A 21,294-nucleotide genomic window follows, 5' to 3' on the forward strand; every position below is an offset into this window, starting at 1 on the left:
TTCATGTTTACTTTATCTGGCAGGTATTATTTATCTTTCCTGTCATGGTGTCCTCCAGTAATCAAGTAGAATAGTGTGTATTAATAAACCCTTTCATTAAAATGATATTTTACAAGATGTTTAAGGGCAAATCCCAGTCCATGTTTTCCCAAAGGAATATTCCGATGGCTGTTAATCCGTTAAGATTACAAATTAGAACGTTAGCATTTGTTGCAAAGGATGGGGGAAGGTGGTACCTTTCTCGATTATACACCGGATGCAGGTTACGAGGGAGCACACCCAGCTGACGTGCACCGCTGCATCAAACAGTGTGTTGAGAAAGGGCTGCCGCAGAGTTATGCTGCAGCATTCGAGTGCGGCCTGCAGTTCTGAAGTTCCAGGGACCCGGCCAGCAAGCAGGCCGCAACACTCCAGCTGGCAGAACAAAGAGCACTGAACATTCTCTGCATGTAAAATAAAAAACCTCTTCCAAGGGCAGGGGAGAAACATAGACCACGAGGGTGTTCTTCAAAGTGGATTTGCAAAAGTGTGTAGAAAAGAGATTGGGTGTGAGTGTGTGTGTGTGTGTGTTGTGTGCGTGTGCACATGCGTGTGTGTGTTTTTTAGAGCACCTTAAAGAAAACACAAAATGAGCAAAATAAGAAAGTTTCACCTCGAGTGCAGATACAGCAAACTGACAGATGTCATTTCGCTCAGCGGTAGAGAGTTCGGTATCGATTGGAAGGGTGTTTACCGCAAACAAAAACTGCAGTAAGGCCCGAGCAAGGTGCGTCGTCTTCTCGCACTCTGACGGACTTTCTGAATCGTATTAACAGAAACAGCACAAAAGTCGTGTGGTGCAAAATATAAATCCCTTCGATCACTGTTGCTTACTGTTGTGCAATGCCAGCATGTCCACCAAAAGCAGAACTTGTCCAACAAGTAGGAATTCTGTTATGATTCTCCCTTTACTCTAATGAGTATTACTTTACAGCAATTGCTCCTCAGAAACGTGAAAGAAAAACATTGAGCTTGACTGTGTATAAAACAACACTCACCACTGAGAGCCAACAGATGCAACCAGTAGGGTTGCCGAGCACTTGACTCTGAGGGTGGGAAGGCCCAGTGCCCCGTCCCAAGATGCGAGACCCAATTCTTAATTCTCTCCAATGTAATACGCAGCATGAGCTGCAAGATCACAGTATGGCTCTGTGGGTTCCTCATGTTCAAGGCGATGCCGACTGGCAGAACAGCCACATTGAATTCCTATTGAACAAAACGGCAGAAAGGCTTAATGCTTTTGCAGTATGTTGTGTACGCGGGCAAAGCCTATTATTGTTAGATGGCAACGTGAACGAAGTTGAACTTGTTCATCATGTCAAAGTGCAATATGGGCTCAGCAGTTCCATCACTGCTTCTCGCTCTGCTGCCCCGGTGACAAAGGATGCTGCTGTCATCGAACGATCGATGTTGCAATGAGCGAACAAATGATTGCTACCGATCGCTTCAGAAACTTGAAAGCACGAAGAAAGGCTCCTTAAAAAGAAAGAAAAAGAAGAAAACCTGAGTTTAAAAGAGCAAAGCAGTTTGTGGGTTTATTTGAAAAATAATCATAAGGAATAACAATCATCATGCATAAGGTCCCATATTTAATAAAAGGTCAGCAGCCCAAACCATGAAGATTTGCCCAAGTCTTCCATGATTCTTTGACAATACAAAAAAGACATTCATCAAAATAGGGAATTTTGGGCAGGCGTACGAGGGGAGAAGGGTGGGGAAAACTCCCATACTCTTCGCAAAGGACACCGTGAGGCCCTTAGCATCCACCAATTAATGCTAGCAAATGGAACGCTCAACTTCACATCCATATGAGGTATGGTGCCCATTGCCGAATTACCCTACCTGTGAAACACCAGGGTTCATAGTCCGGTCAGGAAATCAAACCACCATACGACAGCTCATCGGTAAGTGTGCTAACTTTACACTATGTTGATTCATTCAGTCATGTAAATGATCACATGCAGGTTTGTGCCTCTATCATGTTGAAGGTGTCGATGGAGCAGAATTCAGGAATGCTTGCCGAATCTAAAACATTATGCTTCTCAGCCTGGCTGAATGAGATCAGGATTGGGGTGAATGAAAAAGGTGGGGTGAATTACTCTGCTACAGTGAATGACTGGTGGGTGAATGAATTTACTACTCATAGTAGAATCTATGACTCGTCAATTGGGAAAAATGTAAGGTGTATGAATGTGGAAACAATAATAACCACACTGTGGTCACAACTTGTGATAAAATCCGGGAACCGGCTGATTGGGAAATGCACATTGAAAGCACACTTAAAAGATGATCAGTGTGATTGGGAAACACTTAAAACGCTAATAAAACATTAGCTCGACACCTCTTGTCCATGACAACCTCCGCCACGGCTATATCAGAAAGAGCTGATTTGTCACATGGTCATGGATTGTTTAACCCCAACATGGGTCCGTTGAAAAGTTATGCAATGCTTAATTCCACTTATCTTGCGAGATCGTGCTGTTCTTGCAATGTCTATGTTTAAGGACTTCATGAGAACAGTGACGAAGTTAAAGGAAACTGAGAAAGTGACCTTATCCTTGAACGAGGGAGAGGTGTCAGCATGATGTTGAAGATGGCAGAAACATGTCTGGAAGTTGCTGCTGTATATCTCCATGGAGGAAAGAAGACAGTGGACATGGTGATGAGAATTCCTCTGTCCAATTGTACAATGAAGAGGAGATGTACACCAAATATGGACAACTTAAAAGATCAATTACATGAAAGGCTGAAGAAGTTCCTTGCTTCAGACTTTAATTTGACGAGACAATTCATTGCGCAATTAGGCTCAAATTTTTTAATTTTTGAATGCAAGATCGAGGCTCGTGAAAGAGCTAACATTGATCACACAAAAGTCAAACCGACACAAACCCACACATAAAACACAAAATAAGGGGAGAGGTAGACAAGATGGGGAGTGAGGGGCAAGGACACAAACACAACATTTGAGCAGGGACATCGAGAGAACTGTGGGAGGGAGAGGGCTTGGGGGGAGGTGGGAGAGGTATAAAACATACGGACACTGCAAGGACTTCTAGGAAAGAAGTTGGAATTTCGAAAAAGTGTATTTGGGGTGAATTAGCAGGGGTCGAAAAGATCAAGGTTTTGGATAGGGGAAGATAAGAGATGGTGGTGAACAGCTGTTTTAAAGACCTGGAGGGAGGAGTGGGATTGAAGGGAGTGGGGGAGTTTGTTCCAGAGGCAGGGAAAAAGGGGAATGAAACAGTGAAGGTGAGCAGAGAGCCTAGATTTTGGCAGTTTAACCATAAGAGGGTTGCTGGCAGAACTTGTGCGACCTGTAGGAATATTTGGGGGACAGAGCACAGAGAGAGCTGGGGGAGCACGCCGGAGAGTAGTCGGTAGAAGACAGAAAGACCACCGACCTGCCTGCGGTGAGTGAGTGAAAGGCCCTCGGAATTAGCTTCATCGCAGGAGATTCCAATGATTCTGAAAGCTTTGGCTTCAACAGCGTGAAGCCGAGCCAGGTGTGAGGCAGGAGCACCGGCCCAGAGGGGGGAACAGCATTCCACTGAGCTGCGGATGAAAGCCTTGTATGTGGTGAGGAGCTCAGGTGTGCCAAGGAAGGACTACGCACGATGGAGGATGCCCAATCGGCGACTGGCTTTGGAGGCCAGCTTGGCAATGTGGTTTTCCCAAGAAAGATCATGACAGATAGTGAGACCCAAAAGCTTGAGTGTCAGAACTTCTTCAAGAGGATTGTTCAGAAAGTAGATGGGAGGGTTGTCCAGTCGGTCTTTTGGGAGAGACAAAGTGAGAGTGTGAGATTTGTCAGGATTGAAAGACATGTTCCACTTGTTTGACCAGTCTGTGATTTTGTCCAGGTCTGCAGAGAGAGGAGGCTGCAGGCTGCCGATCTGAGGGATGAGGAATGCAGCAGCAGAGAGTGAAGTCATCAGCAAAGAGATAGACAGGATTTTCCAGAGAGTCGGAGAGATCATTGATACAACACAACAACAACATGCATTTTAAGGCCATTTTCCGTGCTAGAGCGGGGGTTAGCCTTGCGGTCCCCATAACAATCTTCTCCATTTTGCCCTATTTTCTGCATCTCTCCTTGTTAACCCCCTTGCCCGCATTTCTTCTTCCACCATCTTCAGCCAAGTCTTTCCAGGTCTTCCCCGTCCTCTACTTCCTTCTACATTCATTTCCATCACTCTTCTTAACCAGTCACTTTTATCCTTCCTCAACACATGACCAAACCATCTCAACCTGTTCCTCTTCACAGCATCAATCACAGGCTATATTCCCATCATCTTTCACAATTCATCATTTGTCTTCCTCTCTCTCAACGATACTCCGCACATCCACCGAACCATTCGGATTTCCAACCTTTCCAGCCTTCGTTGCTGCTCTACGTTCGTTACCCATGTCTCGCTCCCATAAATCATAACACTTCTCACACATGCAGCATACACCTTTCCCTTCAGTTTCAACGACACTCCCCTCCTCATCAGCACGCCACTCAGTTCCCGAAACTTCTTCCATGCACATCTCACTCAAGCAACCGTTGCCGAGTCTGATCCACCTTCTCCATTCAGCATGTCTCCGAGGTAGCAAAATGTTTTCACACCTTCCAGCTTCACGCCGTCTCCAAGATCCAACTTAACATTTCCTCCATATGCAGCTCCCTCTGTGCACACCTTACATTTGAATGTAGCTGCCACACTGGTTAATGACCCTCTCAGACCACTACATTTTTAATGAACCCACTCAGCGCACATTGGACATTGAATGGAGTTCACTCCGACACCCTTCCTGCACACAGCACATGGCCACTTCCCAGTTCTTTCCACCTCACCACATGCTTTACCACTTGCCATCACCTTCGTCTTTCCGATATTCACCTTCAGACCTTTTGTCTCCATACATTCCTTCCACTTGTTCATCTTTTCCTTCAGTCCATCCATACTTTCCACAATCAACACCAGATCATCTGCATACAACAACTCCCACGGTAAACCCTCCTTTACGTTCCGAGCCGGCACCTCCATCACAGCTACAAATAGTAGTGGACTTAGTAACGACCCCTGATGCACTCCCACCTTCACCTCAAACTCCCCACTGTTCCCGTCCTTCGTCCTTACAGCTGTGCGCGCTCTTTTGTACATTGCCATCACTACTCTGATTAACAATTCCTCCACTCCTAACTTCCTCAAAGCCCATGTCAATACTTCGCGTGGAACCCTATCGAATGCTTTCTCCAGATCAACTGGAGATGCTTTCTCCAGATCTTTTCTTTCTCCAGAAATCTTTCTCCAGATTTCTTTCTCCAGAAATGCTTTCTCCAGATCAACAAACCCAAGCAACAACTTCCTCCTCTTCTCCATGTACTTCTCCTGCAACTGCCTCCCAATAAAGAGCGCGTCTGTCGTTCCTCTTCCTGGCATAAATCCAAACTGCATTTCGTCGATCTTCACCTTCTTCCTTGTCCTCCTCTCCAACACCCTTTCCAATACCTTCATTCCATGCTCCAATAACTTTATCGCTCGGTACGAGCCACACTCCAGAGGGTCACCTTTCCCCTTGCATAGAGGGACGAGGGTACTCATTTCCCAATCCACTGGAATGGGAGAGATCATTGATGAAGACCAGAAAAAGCACAGGGCCCAGAACACTACCTTGGGGAACTCCAGCCAGAACAGGAAGGGGCAATGAGAGAAATCCATTCAGGGCCACACGCTGACTACGACCAGAGAGGAAGTCCGCAAGCCAAGCGTGGAGATTTCCATGGATACCATAAGAGGAGAGTTTGGTGAGCAGGGCGGGGTGCCAGACCGTATCGAAGGCACGTGATATGTCGAGGGAGACAGCTCTGATTTCCTGTTTGGCATTGAGGACCTCCATCCATTGTTGAGACAGCAGAAGCAACATGTCCAGAGTAGAATGACCTGGTCTGAATCCAAATTGATGATCGGCGATCAAGCCATTGGAGAAGAGGAAGGATTTGATATCCGAAGCAATGACTTTGCTGACTGACATGACTTTGTCAGTCATGAAAAACAGATCCTTGCAGCTACAGACCAATCAGCCTGCTCCCAATTATCAGCAAAGTCATGGAATCCATCATTGCTTTGGATATCAAATCCTTCCTCTTCTCCTATGGCTTGATCTCTGATCATCAATTTGGTTTCAGACCAGGTCACTCTACTCTGGGCATGCTGCTTCTGCTGTCTCAACAATGGATGGAGGTCCTCAATGCCAAACAGGAAATCAGAGCTGTCTCCCTTGACATACCACATGCCTTAGATACGGTGTGGCACCTCGCTCTGCTCACCAAACTCTCCTCCTATGGTATCCATAAAAATCTCCATGCATGGCTTGCGGACGTCCTCCAAGCTGGCCTCCAAGCTGGCCTCCAAAGTCAGTGGCGACTGGGCATCCTCCGTCGTGTGAAGTCCTTCCTTGGGACACCTGAGCTCCTCGCCACATACCAGGATTTCATCCGCAGCTCAATAGAATACTGCTCTCCCCTCTCGGCTGGTGCTCCTGCCTCACATCTAGCTCGGCTTCACGCTGTTGAAACCAAAGCTTTCAGAATCATTGGAATCTCCCACGATTAAGCTAACTCTGAGGGCCTTTCACTCCCTCACCGCAGGCAGGTTGGTGGACTTTCTGTCTTCAACCGACTCCTCTACAGCATAGCTCCCCCAGCTCTGTCTGTGCTTTGTCCCCCAAATATTCCTACAGGTCACACAAGATCTGCCAGCAACCCTCTTCTGTGAAACTGCCAAAATCAAGACACACTGCACACCTTCACTCTTTCATTCCTCTTTACTCCCGCCTCTGGAACAAACTCCCTCACTCTCTTCAATCCCAATCCTCCCCTCCAGGTCTTTAAAACAGCTGTTCACCACCATCTCTTATCTTCCCTCATACAAAACCTTGATCTTTTCTACACCCGTTAATTTCACCCCAGATCCACTTTTTTTGAAACACCGACTTCTTTCCTTGAAGTCCTAGCAGTGTCCATTTGTTTTATACCTCCCCCACACCCCCCCCCCTTCCCACGCCACCTCCCCTCAAGCCCTCTCACTCCCACAGATCTCGTGATGTCCCTGTTGTCCACTGTTGTACTTGTGCGCTTCCCTCTATCCCCATCTTGTCTCTTGCTCCCTTTATATGTTTTCAATGCCCATTTTTTTTTGTTTGTGATTCATGCTGGCTCTTACACGAGCCTCGATGTTGTATACAAAAAAAAAAAAAAAGCAGACCAAACGACAGGAGATGCAATATTTACGAAGCAGGATGAATTTGTCCAAGTGGCAGGCCTGGATTGGAGCAGATGTGTGGCTGTGATTACCGATTGAGCTGCTGCCATTGTCCGGGCTTCCCAAGGAGTGGTCATACGCATCAAAAGCGTATCTCCAAACTCTTTTCTGATTTACTGTTCAATTTGTCGAAAGGCCCTGGCTGCCAAACAGCTATCTGTGCCTGTTGGTTGTGTATTAAAGGCAGTGAAGAACAGTGAGGCCCTTCAAGATACTGTGAAAATAGTGAATGCCATCATTGTGCAGTCAAAGAAATTCAGTTTGTTCTCAAAGTTGTGCAAGGACATGGATGCTACAAACACAAAGCTGCTGTTCCTTGCAGAAATCCGATGGTTGTCGACAGGGAAAATGCTTTCCCGAGTTCTGGCTCCGAAAGTCGAATTATTTGTGTTCTTTGAAGAAGACAGTGAGAAGGATTCACACATTCTGGATCACCATTGTCTTGCCAGACTGAATTATACAGTCGTGGCTAAAAATATTGGCAACCTTGCACTTTTTTCAAATAATGCACCATTTCTTCCAGAAAATTGTTGAAATAAAAAAATCTTTTGGTATCCACATATGTATTTCTTTGGATTGCAGTGGAACAAAACATAAAAACCTGAAAAATTACTAAATCTTAGCTTATTCCACAAATAAATTCTAAAATGGCTCGGACAATATTATTGGCACCTTTTAGAACTTGTTGGAAATAATTAGATTTCAAGCAGGTGATTCTCCTTTACTTTGGAATTGAACTCACCTGTGGTGAGTTGCAGGTGCCTGCAATATAAAAATCACTCATTCAACCAGTTTGAATGGAGAAAAGGAGTCATTCTGATGTTTTGTGTCACTGTGTGTACCGCAATGAGCATGGAGAAAAGAAAGAAAACCATAGAATTGTCTGAGGAGGTCAGACTCAAGATTGTAGGCAAGCATGGACAATCTCAAGGCTACCAGTCCATCTCTAGAGACCTTGATGTTCATGTGTCCATCGTACGCAATGTCATGAGGAAGTTTAAGGCCCATGGCACTGTAGACAACCTCCCTGAACGTGAAAGCAATATAAAACTTGATCGAAGATTGCAGTGAAGGATTGTTCGAATGGTGGAGAAAGCACCTCGAGCAACTGCCAAATAGATTCAAGCTGACCTTCAGACACAAGGTATGACAGTTTCAACTGACACCATCCATCGCCAACTCGATGAAAGCGGGTTCTATGGTAGGAGACCCAGGAAGACCCCACTACTGAGAAAGCCCGACTGGAGTTTGCCAAAACAATCCTGAACCAGACAAAATCCTTCTGGGAGAATGTCCTGTGGACAGATGAGACCAAAGTAGAGCTTTTCGGTAAAGCACATCATCTCTGTTTACAGAAAACAAAACGAAGGCTTCAAAGAAAAGAACACCTTCCCTACAGTCAAACATGGAGGAGGTTCAGTGATGTTTTGGGGTTGCTGTGCTGCCTCTGGCACTGTGTGCCTTGAATGTGTGCATGGCATCATGAAATCAGGAGATCACCAAGGCATTTTAGAGCACAATGTTCAACCCAGTGTCAGAAAGCTGATCTCTGTCGAATGTCATGGGTCTTGCAGCAGGACAATGACCCCAAACACACTTCAAAAAGCACCCAGTAATGGTTCAAGACAAAACGCTGGACTGTGCTGAAGTGGCAGGCAATGAGTCCAGATCTAAATCCCATTGAACACCTGTGGGGAGATCTGAAAACAGCAGTTGGGAGAAGGCAACCATCAAGCTGTGGATGAAAGCTTTGTATGTGGTGAGGAGCTCAGAGGTGCCAAGGAAGGACTTCACACGACGGAGGATGCCCAGTCGGCGACTGGCTTTGTTGGCCAGCTTGGAAATGTAGTTTTCCCAGGAAAAGTTTGCACAAGAAGAGTGGGCCAAACTACCAGCAGAGAAGTGTAGGTAGCTCATTCATGGCTATAGGAAGCACTTGACTGCAGTTATTTTTGTCCAAAGGACCTGTATATCCTCCATGTGATGATTTCTGTGTGGAATGGCTCACTGTAATGAGCCCAGAACTGTAATATTAACAGTGAAACAAAGAATTGTGGAGACCAAATACCAGGGAGAACTGGAGAAGTTTTTTATTGTATGCAACATCGAGGCTCGTGTAAGAGTTGGCACATTAAACACACATTAGCACATAAAACACAAAAAACATATACGGACACATAAAACAATAAAGGGAGGGGGAGACAAGATGGGGGGAGAGAGGGAAGCACACAAGCAGAACAATAGACAACAGGGACATTCAGATATCTGTGGAAGGGAGAGGGCGGGGGGGGGGGGGGAGGCGGAGGGGGGAAGAGGGAGGGCAGGGGTACATGGTACACGGTATAAAACAAATTGACACAACTAGGAATTTCAGGAATGAAGTCGGAGATTGAAAGAGGTGGATTTTGGGTGTATTAACGGGGGTAGAAAAGATCCTTCCCCATACAAAACCTTGATAAGAGATGGTGATGAACAGCTGTTTTAAAGACCTGGACGGATGAGTGGGATTGAAGAGATTGTGGGAGTTTGTTCCAGAGGCAAGAAAAAAGAGGGAATAAAAGAGTGAATGTGAGCAGAGTGTGTTGATTTTGGCAGTTTCACCAGAAGAGAGTCGCTGGTAGTTCTCGTGTGTCCTGCAGGAATATTTGGGGGACACAGCACAGACAGAGCTGGGGGAGCTAGGCCAGAGAAGAGTCGGTAGAAGACAGAAAGACCACCAAACTGCCTGCGGCGAGAGAGTGAAAGGCCCTCAGAATCAGCTTTTTCGCAGGAGATACCATTTATCCTGAAAGCTTTTGTTTCTACAGCGTGAAGCCGAGCTTGGTGTGAGGCAACAGCCGCAGCTCAGGGGCGAGAGCAGTATTCCATCAAGCTGCGGATGAAAGCCTTGTATGTGGTAAGGAGCTCAGAGGTGCCAAGAAAGGACTTCACACGACGGAGGATGCCCAGTCAGTGACTGGCTTTGTAGGCCAGCTTGGAAATGTGGTTTTCCCAGGAAAAGTTTGCACAAGAAGAGTGGGCCAAACGACCAGTAGAGAGGTGTATGTAGCTCATTCATGGCTATAGGAAGCTCTTGACTACAGTTATTTTTGTCCAAAGTCTGTGCTGCCACATAATAAGTCTAGGGTGTCAATAATTTTGTTAATGCCATTTTGTTATATTTTCTGATTTAAAAGTATATATTAAGTTCTAAATCAAACAAAAGTTCTGTAATATTAACAGTGAAATAAAGAATTGTGGAGTCCAAATACTTTGGTCAATTTCAACTTATTTTTTAGAGAAAATTGTGAGTTATTTGAAAAAAGTGCAAGGGTGCCAATATTTTTGACCACGACTGTATATCCTCCATATTCGAACACTTGACCCAGTTGAACCTGTCAATCCTGGGGAAAAAGGTGGAGACATCTTTGAAGTTACATGAAAGACTGAAGGCTTCAAACTGAAAATTGATTTGTTGAAAGATCATGCCAAGAAGAAGAACTTTGCCAACTTCATCCCTCCAGACAATTTTCTGAGGCAGAGTGAGTGGAAGGAAAGAGCTCCGACTTTGGAAGAGAAGTTGAAGGATGTTGTTATCCTTCATCTCGCTCGAGCTGCTGGAGGAAAATATGAGACTGTACTTTCCAGCAAATAAGGCCGAATCTCTAAAGGAAATGATGTTGATCCTGAATCCCTTGCACACAAAAACGAGCTCACTTGGGGAAGCTCATGGAGTCACTTCTTGATTTGCAAACGGATTTTGGGCAGAGCAATCTTCCTTCACTGCAATCGACGACTACGGGGACTTCTGGGTATCTCAGATTCAATTTCCTGAATACAGGGCCCTGGCAGAGAAAGCCCTGTCCATCCTTGTTGGCATGGCCACCACATACTTTCAGAGAAGGGATTCTCAGCATTAGTCGAGATCAAAAGGAAGAAGCAGAATACTCTCCTGGACCTCGATCCTCTGATAGGGGGAGATGTGAAAGTATCCATCACTTCTTGCTATGATGCATCATGGACCAAATGCAGGAGCAGAGAAGACATTGGGATTAGTTGTAGAATGTCGATGTAAGCACATTGTTAGGAAAGGATGTAGGATTCTGTGGGGGCAGGTCAAAGGATTGCCGCCTTGCCTCTCATCATCCAAGTGTGTGTAAATTGAAGTGTAGACATGAAAATGATGATGACTACAGGTCTACACCTATTTGGTTGACTTGTGTCTTGTTCTGGCATGTCATCGTGTTCATTAGTACAAAAATAAAGGTTCAGATATAATCCTCATTTCATCATCAAAAGGTCAGGAGTATTTCCTACGATTTCATTTTCAAATCGCTGGGACAGAATCCATTGCTCCATAGGGTGAATGAGTTTTTGGAACCACTTGATTTGGAGTGAATGACGTTGAGAACCACCGTTATAACGCATTGCTACAGTCGCAGATTCATCCTAAACCAATCGTCATCTTGCACATACCCAGAGGTGCGCATATGCACGCACCTTGCTATCCATTTGTCTTCGCTTTCATAATGGTGCGATCCAGTTCATAGATGCAGTGATGAAGCCGTAAAAGCATTTTACTCTCACCTGCTGCTGCCCTCTGCTTTTTATTCTATTTTATTATTCCAGTACCTTGTTCATCAATAAAAAATGAGCTCTATGATAATTTTTCAGTTGTTAAAAAATGTAAATTTGTAAAAGCAGACAACATTGAGTCTCAACTGCATCTATGGATCATTAAGTGCCAACCAGGACTTCAAATTAGAGACTAATACTGTATAAACAACTACTACTACTTCTACTACCACTACGACGACTACTACGACCACCACCAGTACCACCGACACAATCACCACCACGTTTACGATAACTTTAAAGTCTGCGATTAATTATACATTCTTAAGCAATCGGCTGCAGGTGGTAGTTTAGCCCAATATGAATGAATGAATGATCGTTTTAAGGCCATTTTCCCCACTAGAGCAGGGGTTAGCCTTGCGGGCCCCATGACAATCATGGTTCCTTGTTTTGAGGCAATGTTTTTATGGCCGGATGCCCTTCCTGACGCCAACCCTTGGTCGCCTCTTACGATGCGCAGGGATACGGTGTACCTATTCTAAATCGGGGTACACACCGGGATCATTCATCCCAGCAAGCTGGTACTCAATTTGCCGACCTCGGAAGGATGACAGGCTGAGTCAACCCCCCTGGCGTTAATTTAGCGATCGACCGGGATTCGAACCCAGGGTCCTAGGATCCCAAGCCAGCACCCTAACCGCTAAGCCAACACCAGGTTGGTAGTTTAGCCCAATACCGTCAGGAAATGACTGGCCATGCCAGACATTCAACTTGAGTCAATAGGGGCAGCACTTTGGAATTTTGACCTGCAGAGTGTCTTCCTTAAGTCCCCTAAGACACCCTGAGGTATTTAAGGTTCACCAACCAATGTTGGAGAGTGGGTCCATCCTTGTCACACAACTAATCAATTCTTCCTTGTCACACACCCAACCTTTTGCAGTTGTAATATCTCTGCACTCAAGATAGACAGAGAGGACTTCCACACTATCCACCAAGTCTCGTCCGAATCCGTCCACAACTCTGAGATATTCTGCTCACAGACAGACAAACAGTGGTGAAAACATAACCTCTCTCCATCTTCGGTGGCAGAGCTGATGGATATGTGGCAGGCATACATCTGTGTACAGACTACAGACTGCAGCATGAAATTTTGATTTATCCAAAAGGAAGTCGGACAGTGTAAATGAAATGGATAACTCTCGGTGTTTTTCAAGAAAGCGAGCAAAATAAATAAGCTTTAGCATCTGAACACATGATGGAAGATTGATGGCTAAACCAAACTGGGAACAATTCGCATCACTCGGGGAAGTTCAAAAGTGTTCAAATAATCCTCTCCACGCTGCATTTGCATTTGTTTGTGTTGTGTAATCCATCCACTGCAATTGTTTGTGTTGTCTGCATTTGTAATCCACTGCATTTGTTTGTGTTATCTTTTTCCCAAACATTTCTAGAATGCAGACAGCCATCTTGATCATTTTGAAGCATTCTTTCGGATCACTAAAGCCTGGGTGTTGGATGAACGATTAAGGTGGCTGGCTTAAGATCTCAGGGTCCTGAGTTCAGGCCCTGTCATGCCGTTGATGAACACCAGGTGGGTTGACAGCCTGCCATCCTTCCGCCGGCAAAATGAGCACCAGCCTACTGGGAAGAATGAGCCATTTGAGTATCCTGCGTAGGAGTGGCAACCCATCCAGCATTGTGCCACCGAGCCGAGGCAACTGCTTCGGGAGCTCTATGCATCGAGAGATGCAAAAGGAGTGGTCTTCTGTGGATCACTGGCACAATGCAACCACAGGTAATGGAAAATGACACTGGTATTTAATGAGTTTAAATGACAATCCTTTGGGAAGTCATTTGCATGCTGAAACCTTTACATTTGAAATATTTTGTGTTGTTGTTGTTGTTTTACAGTGTTGTTTAACTTTTACACCAATCGAAGCAGTTGGCGACACAGTGCACCATCATGGTAACTGTCAATTTATTGAGTGTTTGCTTGCCTCATGCTATGAAGCCGTTTGAGCAGTTGAGCAATGACACTCAATACGGCTGCCTGCGGTGACAACAAGGTAAAGCACGTATTGAGAGCAATTGGTTCCACAAGGTGAATGCGATCCCAAGTGGCAAGGTGTCTGGCCAGAGTTAGTCGGGGGATGTTGGCTACCTGGAGCGGTAATTGGGTGCTATTTACGAAGGCCTTTATTACCTTTCATCGCTCCATGGCACTGTTATTGCACTGACATGTAATCTCCACAACCCAAAAAACGGCTATCCATGTGCTCTAAGGCCGTTTAGGAATGACCATGCGGGCATAGATGAACACCAAAGGAGTTGGCTCAAGCCATCGAGATGGTACGATGGAGGATGACTCAGACTGTCGTTGCTTGCCAGTGCCATGTGCAGTACATGTTCATTGCAGTATCATTTCTCACACACAAAACGTACCACCAGACCAGAACGTTCACCAAGAGGGAGTTCAATGAGGATACAAAAACTGTGGTGATGGCTCGCCCATTCACAGAAGAACGTCAATCAGATCTTCCACCTTTGTGAGGGTCGTCACATTATCACACTTGCTGAATTTCAACAACACAACCTCTCGACAATGACTTGTAAAAAGCAATCATCAAATTTCGGCCCAGACATTTTGGATGAGGTTTCATACGCTAGTGGTAAGAGGTCCAGGAAGCTACTGCTCTGCATCCCGCTGATACAATGCCATGAACAGCATTGCAAGCGATGGGAGACATCACAACTGGAGAGTGAACAATTGGTGTTGTGTTCTTTTCACCGACACCTCTAGATTGTGCCAAGACTTCAATGATGGATGGCAGGCTGGTGGAGTCTGGAGATGAGGTGGGAAAGTGATTTGGCAATTGTGCCATTCGGCAGCATATTGGCTTGGTGGCAGCAGCCTGATGGTACGGGCTTGGCATTTAAATTGCCCAAATAAATGATCTTGTCATCATTCAGAGGGGCGCTATAACAGGTGTCACATACAGGAATGAAATATAATTACCGTACTTCTGTAGTCATCCCTCTGGTTTAACAGCAAAATCCCAACTTAATCTTTATAGATGACAATGTGCATCTACACCAGGCACATCTTGTCAAAGCTGCACTTCAGAACCTCAACATCACTCGCATGGACTCGGCTGAACGACCCCCAGAATTCAATCAGTTTGAATACGCTTGGAGCATCTTCAGGTGGCACGTTTGTGGTTGCCAAAAACACCAACAGTCTCTTGACAAAATGGAATTGACCGGGTCAAACAATGGCGACAAACCCACAGCCAGAGCTTGTTTGTATGATCTGATCGATGCAAGATGGTACGGGCCAATGGTCATCCCGATGTGCACACGTTTACATCAGGGCCAATGGTCATCACACACGTTATCCAAGCCGTTTCTGCAATGCAAGCTTGTCTGCGATCGTTTCTAGACCGGCATCGTTTCCATCTTACACAGTGAAGGAGTTTTTGCAAAACAACTGAACTTTGACTTCCAGTGACATCATGCGTGTTTATTGACCGACTCGATCAACGCGTTGGTTCTCTTCATCTTTTTGAATGTACCATATCAAAAAATAATTACTAAAAGAAACAATATAAGCCTCAAAACCTTTGTTGCTTTTTTTTGTGAAGAGTATTATATATATATATATATATATATATATATATATATATATATATATATATATATATATATATATATGCATATATACATACATATACATACACATATACATACATACATACAAACATACACATACATACGCCAGTATCGAGGAAAGTACAGTATAGAGGAAAGTTATTTTCCAACATACACTACATGGCCAAAAGTATGTGGACACAAAAATCACACCCATATGTGCTTGTTGAACATCTCATTCCAAAATCATGGGCATTAATATAGAGTTGGTCCCCCCTTTGCTGCTATAACAGCCTCCACTCTTCTGGGAAGGCTTTCCACTGGATTCGGGAACATTGCTGCGGGGATTTGCTTCCATTCAGCCACAAGAGCATTAGTGAGGTCGGGCACTGATGTTTGGCGATTAGGCCTGGCTCACAGTCGGCGTTCCAATTCATCCCAAAGATGTTCGATGGGGTTCAGATCAGGGCTCTGTGCAGGTCAGTCAAGTTCTCCCACACAGATCTTGACAAACCATTTCTGTATGGACCTCGCTTTGTGCATGGGGCCTTTGTCATACTGAAACAGGAAAGGGCCTTCCCCAAACTAATGCCACAAAGTTGGAAGCACACAATAGTCTAGAATGTCATTGTATGCTGTAGCGTTAAGATTTTCCTTCACTAGAACTAAGGGGCCTAGCCCGAACCATGAAAAGCAGCCCAGACCATTATTCCTCCTCCACCAAATTTTACAGTTGGCACTATGCATTTGGGCAGGTAGCATTCTCCTGGCATCCGCCAAACCCAGATTCCTCCGTCGGACTGCCAGATGGTGAAGTGTGATTCATCACTCCAGAGAACGCATTAACACTGCTCCAGAGTCCAATGGCGGCGAGCTTTACACCACTCCAGCAGACTCTTGGCATTGTGCATGGTGATCTTAGGCTTGTGTGCGGCTGCTCGGCAATGGAAACCCATTTCATGAAGCTCCCGACGAACAGGTGTTGTGCTGACATTGCTTCCAGAGGCAGTTTGGAACTCGGTAGTGAGTGTTGCAACCAAGGACAGATGATTTTACACGCTACGTGCTTCAGTACTCGACGGCCCTGTTCTGTGAGCTTGTGTGGCCTACCACTCCGCGGTTTTGCTGTTGTTGCTTCTAGACATTTCCACTTCACAATAACAGCACTTACATTTGACCAGGGCAGCTCTAGCAGGGCAGAAATTTGATGAACTGACTTGTTGGAAAGGTGGCATGCTATGACAGTGCCATGTTGAAAGTCACTGAGTTCTTCAGTACGGCCCATTTTCCTGCCAATGTTGGTCTATGGAGTTTGCATGGCTGTGTGCTTGAGTATATATACCTGTCAGAAATGGGTGTGGCTGAAACAGCCGAATCCACTAATTAGAAGGGGTGTCTGCATACTTTTGGCCATGTAGTGTGTGTATATGTGTGTGTGTGTGTGTGTGTGTGTGTGTGTGTGTGTGTGTGTGTGTGTGTGTGTGTGTGTGTATATATATATATATATATATATAGATATATATATATATATATATATATATATATATATATATATATATATACATACATATACTGAAACGCAAAAGAAACTTACCACCTTTGAAACCTTTAAATATCAACAATAACACTGCGTGTCGTAAATGTGTGAACTTATTTGTGGACAATAGTGTCCTCACTGTCAGACACAACGGTCACGGATGGTCACTTGAACCTTCAATGGTCACTTCATAGCACAGCTGTTGAACAGCCGTTTTGACTGTCAGTGATAAACCAAGGGGTACGGGATGATTTTAATGAGCTGCACGTGATGTCTTGATATTGGCTTTAAAAAGGCCAGTGCAAAATGGGCATTTCAATCAACATGCCACGATTGTCAAGGGATCAACGGCAGCGTGCCCTGGGCATGCTGCAAGGCGGACTGAGCTACCGTGAGGTGGCACGTCGCCTCGGCTGTTCACACCAGACGATATCGGCCCTGGTGGACAGAGACACCCTCCACAACTCTGCAGATGACAGACCTCGATCAGGGAGGCCAAGAGTCACCACTGCAAGGCAGGACAGGCAGATGGTCCGAAGTCACCTGCGGGATCGATTCCGTCCAGCATCCCGCACTGCAGCAGAAACTCCGGGGAAACCGCAAAGAAACTTACCACTTGTTTGAAGGTTTCCCCGGAGTTTCTGCCACAGTGCGGGATGCTGGACGGAATCGATCCCGCAGGTGACTTCGGACCATCTGCCTGTCCTGCCTTGCAGTGGTGACTCTTGGCCTCCCTGATCGAGGTCTGTCATCTGCAGAGTTGTGGAGGGTGTCTCTGTCCACCAGGGCCGATATCGTCTGGTGTGAACAGCCAAGGCGACGTGCTACCTCACGGTAGCTCAGTCCGCCTTGCAGCATGCCCAGGGCACGCTGCCGTTGATCCCTTGACAATCGTGGCATGTTGATTGAAATGCCCATTTTGCACTGGCCTTTTTAAAGCCAATATCAAGACATCACGTGCAGCTCATTAAAATCATCCCGTACCCCTTGGCTAATCACTGACAGTCAAAACGGCTGTTCAACAGCTGTGCTATGAAGTGACCATTGAAGGTTCAAGTGACCATCCGTGACCGTTTTGTCTGACAGTGAGGACACTATTGTCCACAAATAAGTCCACACATTTACTACACGCAGTGTTATTGTTGATATTTAAAGGTTTCAAAGGTGGTAAGTTTCTTTTGCGTTTCAGTATATATATATATATATATATATATATATATATATTGTTGCGGATATGGGATTTGGCCTCCATCCATATCCGCTTGTAAATATTCCCCTATTTCCCCAATACTCCCCAACTATCCCCAATCCCCCATTCCCTAGTCCCATTGTCTGTAAACAACACTCTGTAGCCCCGACCTTCCCCTTTTTCCCCCATTAAATGTCGTGCCCAGGTTCACCGCATCTCACGTAGACCACTATAGGACATCTTGCTAGTTATTCTTAGTCTATGTCAGTTAAGGACTCGTTTCCATTAATTCTGACTCTTCGTTGCACCAGAATGTGATTGTATGGCACCAGTAGTGAGTTTAGGACCTCCCAATACCTCCCCGCATCTCTTCCTCATGAAACAACAACACCAACAACAACAACAGCGGCGCGGGGAGTGCGCGTCCTCACTCCGGCTTGGTTAGCCGCCATTGACCACGTGCTCCGACGGGGTTACCACACAGGGGCTGACTGTCAGCTCCTCGTCAAGGGCGGAGCCCGGTAACCCCCCCCGCACCCAATAAGAAGCGGCGGACCGATTCCATCTGGGGCGGAGCTAACGAGCCGAGGGCGTGTCACTCCCCGCTGGATATACGCAGCCACTTACCGGAGGTGACGTCAGATGCGGCTCAGCTACGACGACAAAAGGACGCCACCTCCTAGCGCTGAAAGATACCTCCCGCCTCTCTGGACCGGACCGGGTCGATTCTGCCCCTGAGCTCAAGGTGCACCTTGAGCTCTCGACTGCCTGCCCTTCCTTGCCATCAATCCCTGTGTGAGTCAGTCTTGTCCCGTTTGTCTGTGGTCTGTCGGGAATAAGATAAGACCGTGTATAAGTGCCCACCTTTCTGTGCTGTCCCTCTTGTGCCGTGTAATCTAAACGTTCCGCATACCCAATATTATATCCTCCTCCGGAGGTCTTGAGAACTGTACCCCTGGTGTCGTGTCATTTAACCCAGCCGTTGTGTCCTTTCCTTCATTGATTTAGCATAGCGCGATTCGGCCAACGTTCGAGTGGAATCGGGTAAACTGTGCAGACGCGGTCATACCAAACCGCTCGGTAAACTAACATCCAAAACCGCGTCTGTAACATTTGGTGTCGGGAAGTGGGATTCGATCCGGAGCGCGTTTCACGCGCTCAAAATTATAACGGCGAAATTTGATTGTGTTTTACAGAAAAAAATAAAAACCCGAATTTTGAAAGTCGCGCTATGGCAGACCAAGACGGCTGGGTTCCGGTAGAGGAGAGTGAGGCAGGGTCGATCCAGGACCAAAATGAGGGACATGAGGAGAGCGAAGCAGTGAGGGTAGCAGGGTCGCAAAATGGCGTCGTCGCGCACGAGGTTACGGGCGCGTAAAATGGCGCCTCGCACATGGCCACGGCGACCGCGCCCGCGACCGTAGCAGCGCCGCAGGTGGATTCGAACCTCTTTATGTTGCAAATGGGGGCCCTTATGGAGAGGCTAGAAGCAAAAATGGGGGTAATGAATAACCAAATGGGGGTAATGAGGGACGAAGCGAGGGGTACCGGTGAGGGATTAGACAATAATTTTAAGGGATTAGACAATAATTTTAAGGGATTAGACAATAATTTTAAGGGATTAGACAATAATTTTAAGGGATTAGACAATAATTTTAAGGGATTAGACAAGAAATTTGGGAAATTAGACGATAGATTAGGGGAAATACAGGAGGGGTTAACGGGGGTAGAAAATAGAATGGCTGCCCAGGAGAATCAGATAGAGGGAGTGAAAAATGGGTTAGAGGGGTTAGAAAACAGAATGGAAGGCAAATTGAGGGACATGAGGGACCAAGCGGAAAGGGAAGTTAAACAAATGGGGCAGCAGATAGAGGGGGTTAGAATGGGGGTAGAAACCAAACTGGATGCTCACAGGGAGGAAATGGAGCAGATGAGGGTGGCATCTGGGCAGGAGATGCAAGTGATGGGAGAAGAGATCAGAAGAGGAGTGAGTGAGGAGGTCGGAGGAGTGCGCGAGGAGGTGAGGCACTGTAAGGAGCGCATGGAGAAGGAGGTGAGAAAGGGGACTGTAAAATTGCAAGGTGGTATAGAGGAGTTGACGCTGGGAGTAGAACAACTGACAGTGGGACAAAAGGAGTTGGGGGACCAGGTAAAGAAGAACACAGCGGTAATAGAGGGTTTAAAATCGACACAGAAGGAGATGAAAAAGGACGTAGGGGTAATTAAAAAAGAGTGTCAGACGGTACATGAGGACCTGACGAGGAAAATGGACAAGGTGGTAGAGGTAATGGAGGTTAAAGAGCGGGAGGTGCGGGAGCACATAGAAAAAAATAAAGTGGAGTTAGAGGAAGAACTTAAAGGGGCGCACGAGGCGATGAAGGAGGTGAAGCAGAAATTAGAGGAAGTGGAAGAAGGGGTGAGCGAAATTAAGAAGCGACGGAGAGAGGATAAGAAAGAGATAAAGGAGGAAGTAAAAGAATTGGTCCAAAGTCTGTGTTCGGATCGTGATGATGTGCTCATTAACCGGATGAGGGATTCGCAGGTGATGGAGGAGAAGTGAAGAGAAAGAGGACCCGGTGTAAGTGGTGACCAATATGGTCGTGCGTATGATGCGCCAGGTGATTTAATAAGCTTGGGGGTCGAGATAGACCCGGATGTTCGTGAGAGGCCAAGAGTGAGGTTTATGGCTGGTCCGGAGGGTATGGAACGAGAGGTGCGAGGTGTGGGTGAGCAAGGTTGTGGTGGTATGGAATGGGTAGCGGGTTGCGGAAGTGTGACCCATGCATCGACACCAATGGGGGTAGTTGTTAGAGGGACCGGGGAGGCACGAGAGCCCCTTGGGGGTAATGTACTGTGGGGGCCCGGCCGGCTCGGCCCCGCGCTGACCCCGCAAGGGGCGACGCACGGGGTCCGGCAGGCGGGCAACGACTCGCATACGAGGTGGTCCCACAAGGTCCCACTCGCGCCGTATGACGGCAAGAGTGATCTACGCGCGTACCTGGCGCAGTTCGACTGTGTGT

General features: G+C 46.3%; 1 protein-coding gene across 1 annotated transcript in view; it reads right to left on the reverse strand.

The window, feature by feature from the left end:
• Positions 1-21,294, reverse strand: part of HTT (huntingtin) — a 778,980-nt gene that overhangs the window by 213,833 nt on the left and 543,853 nt on the right. Inside the window, exons 48-50 of the mRNA XM_078772674.1 lie at positions 1,038-1,245; positions 653-798; positions 237-414 (exon numbers count right to left, since the gene is read on the reverse strand). Coding sequence (XP_078628800.1) covers positions 237-414; positions 653-798; positions 1,038-1,245 — 532 coding nt within the window. The remainder of the gene's footprint in view (positions 1-236; positions 415-652; positions 799-1,037; positions 1,246-21,294) is intronic.

This window comes from Myxine glutinosa, chromosome 2 (genome assembly GCF_964187855.1).
Source record: "Myxine glutinosa chromosome 2, kmMyxGlut1.1, whole genome shotgun sequence".
In the NCBI taxonomy this organism is placed as follows: domain Eukaryota; kingdom Metazoa; phylum Chordata; class Myxini; order Myxiniformes; family Myxinidae; genus Myxine; species Myxine glutinosa.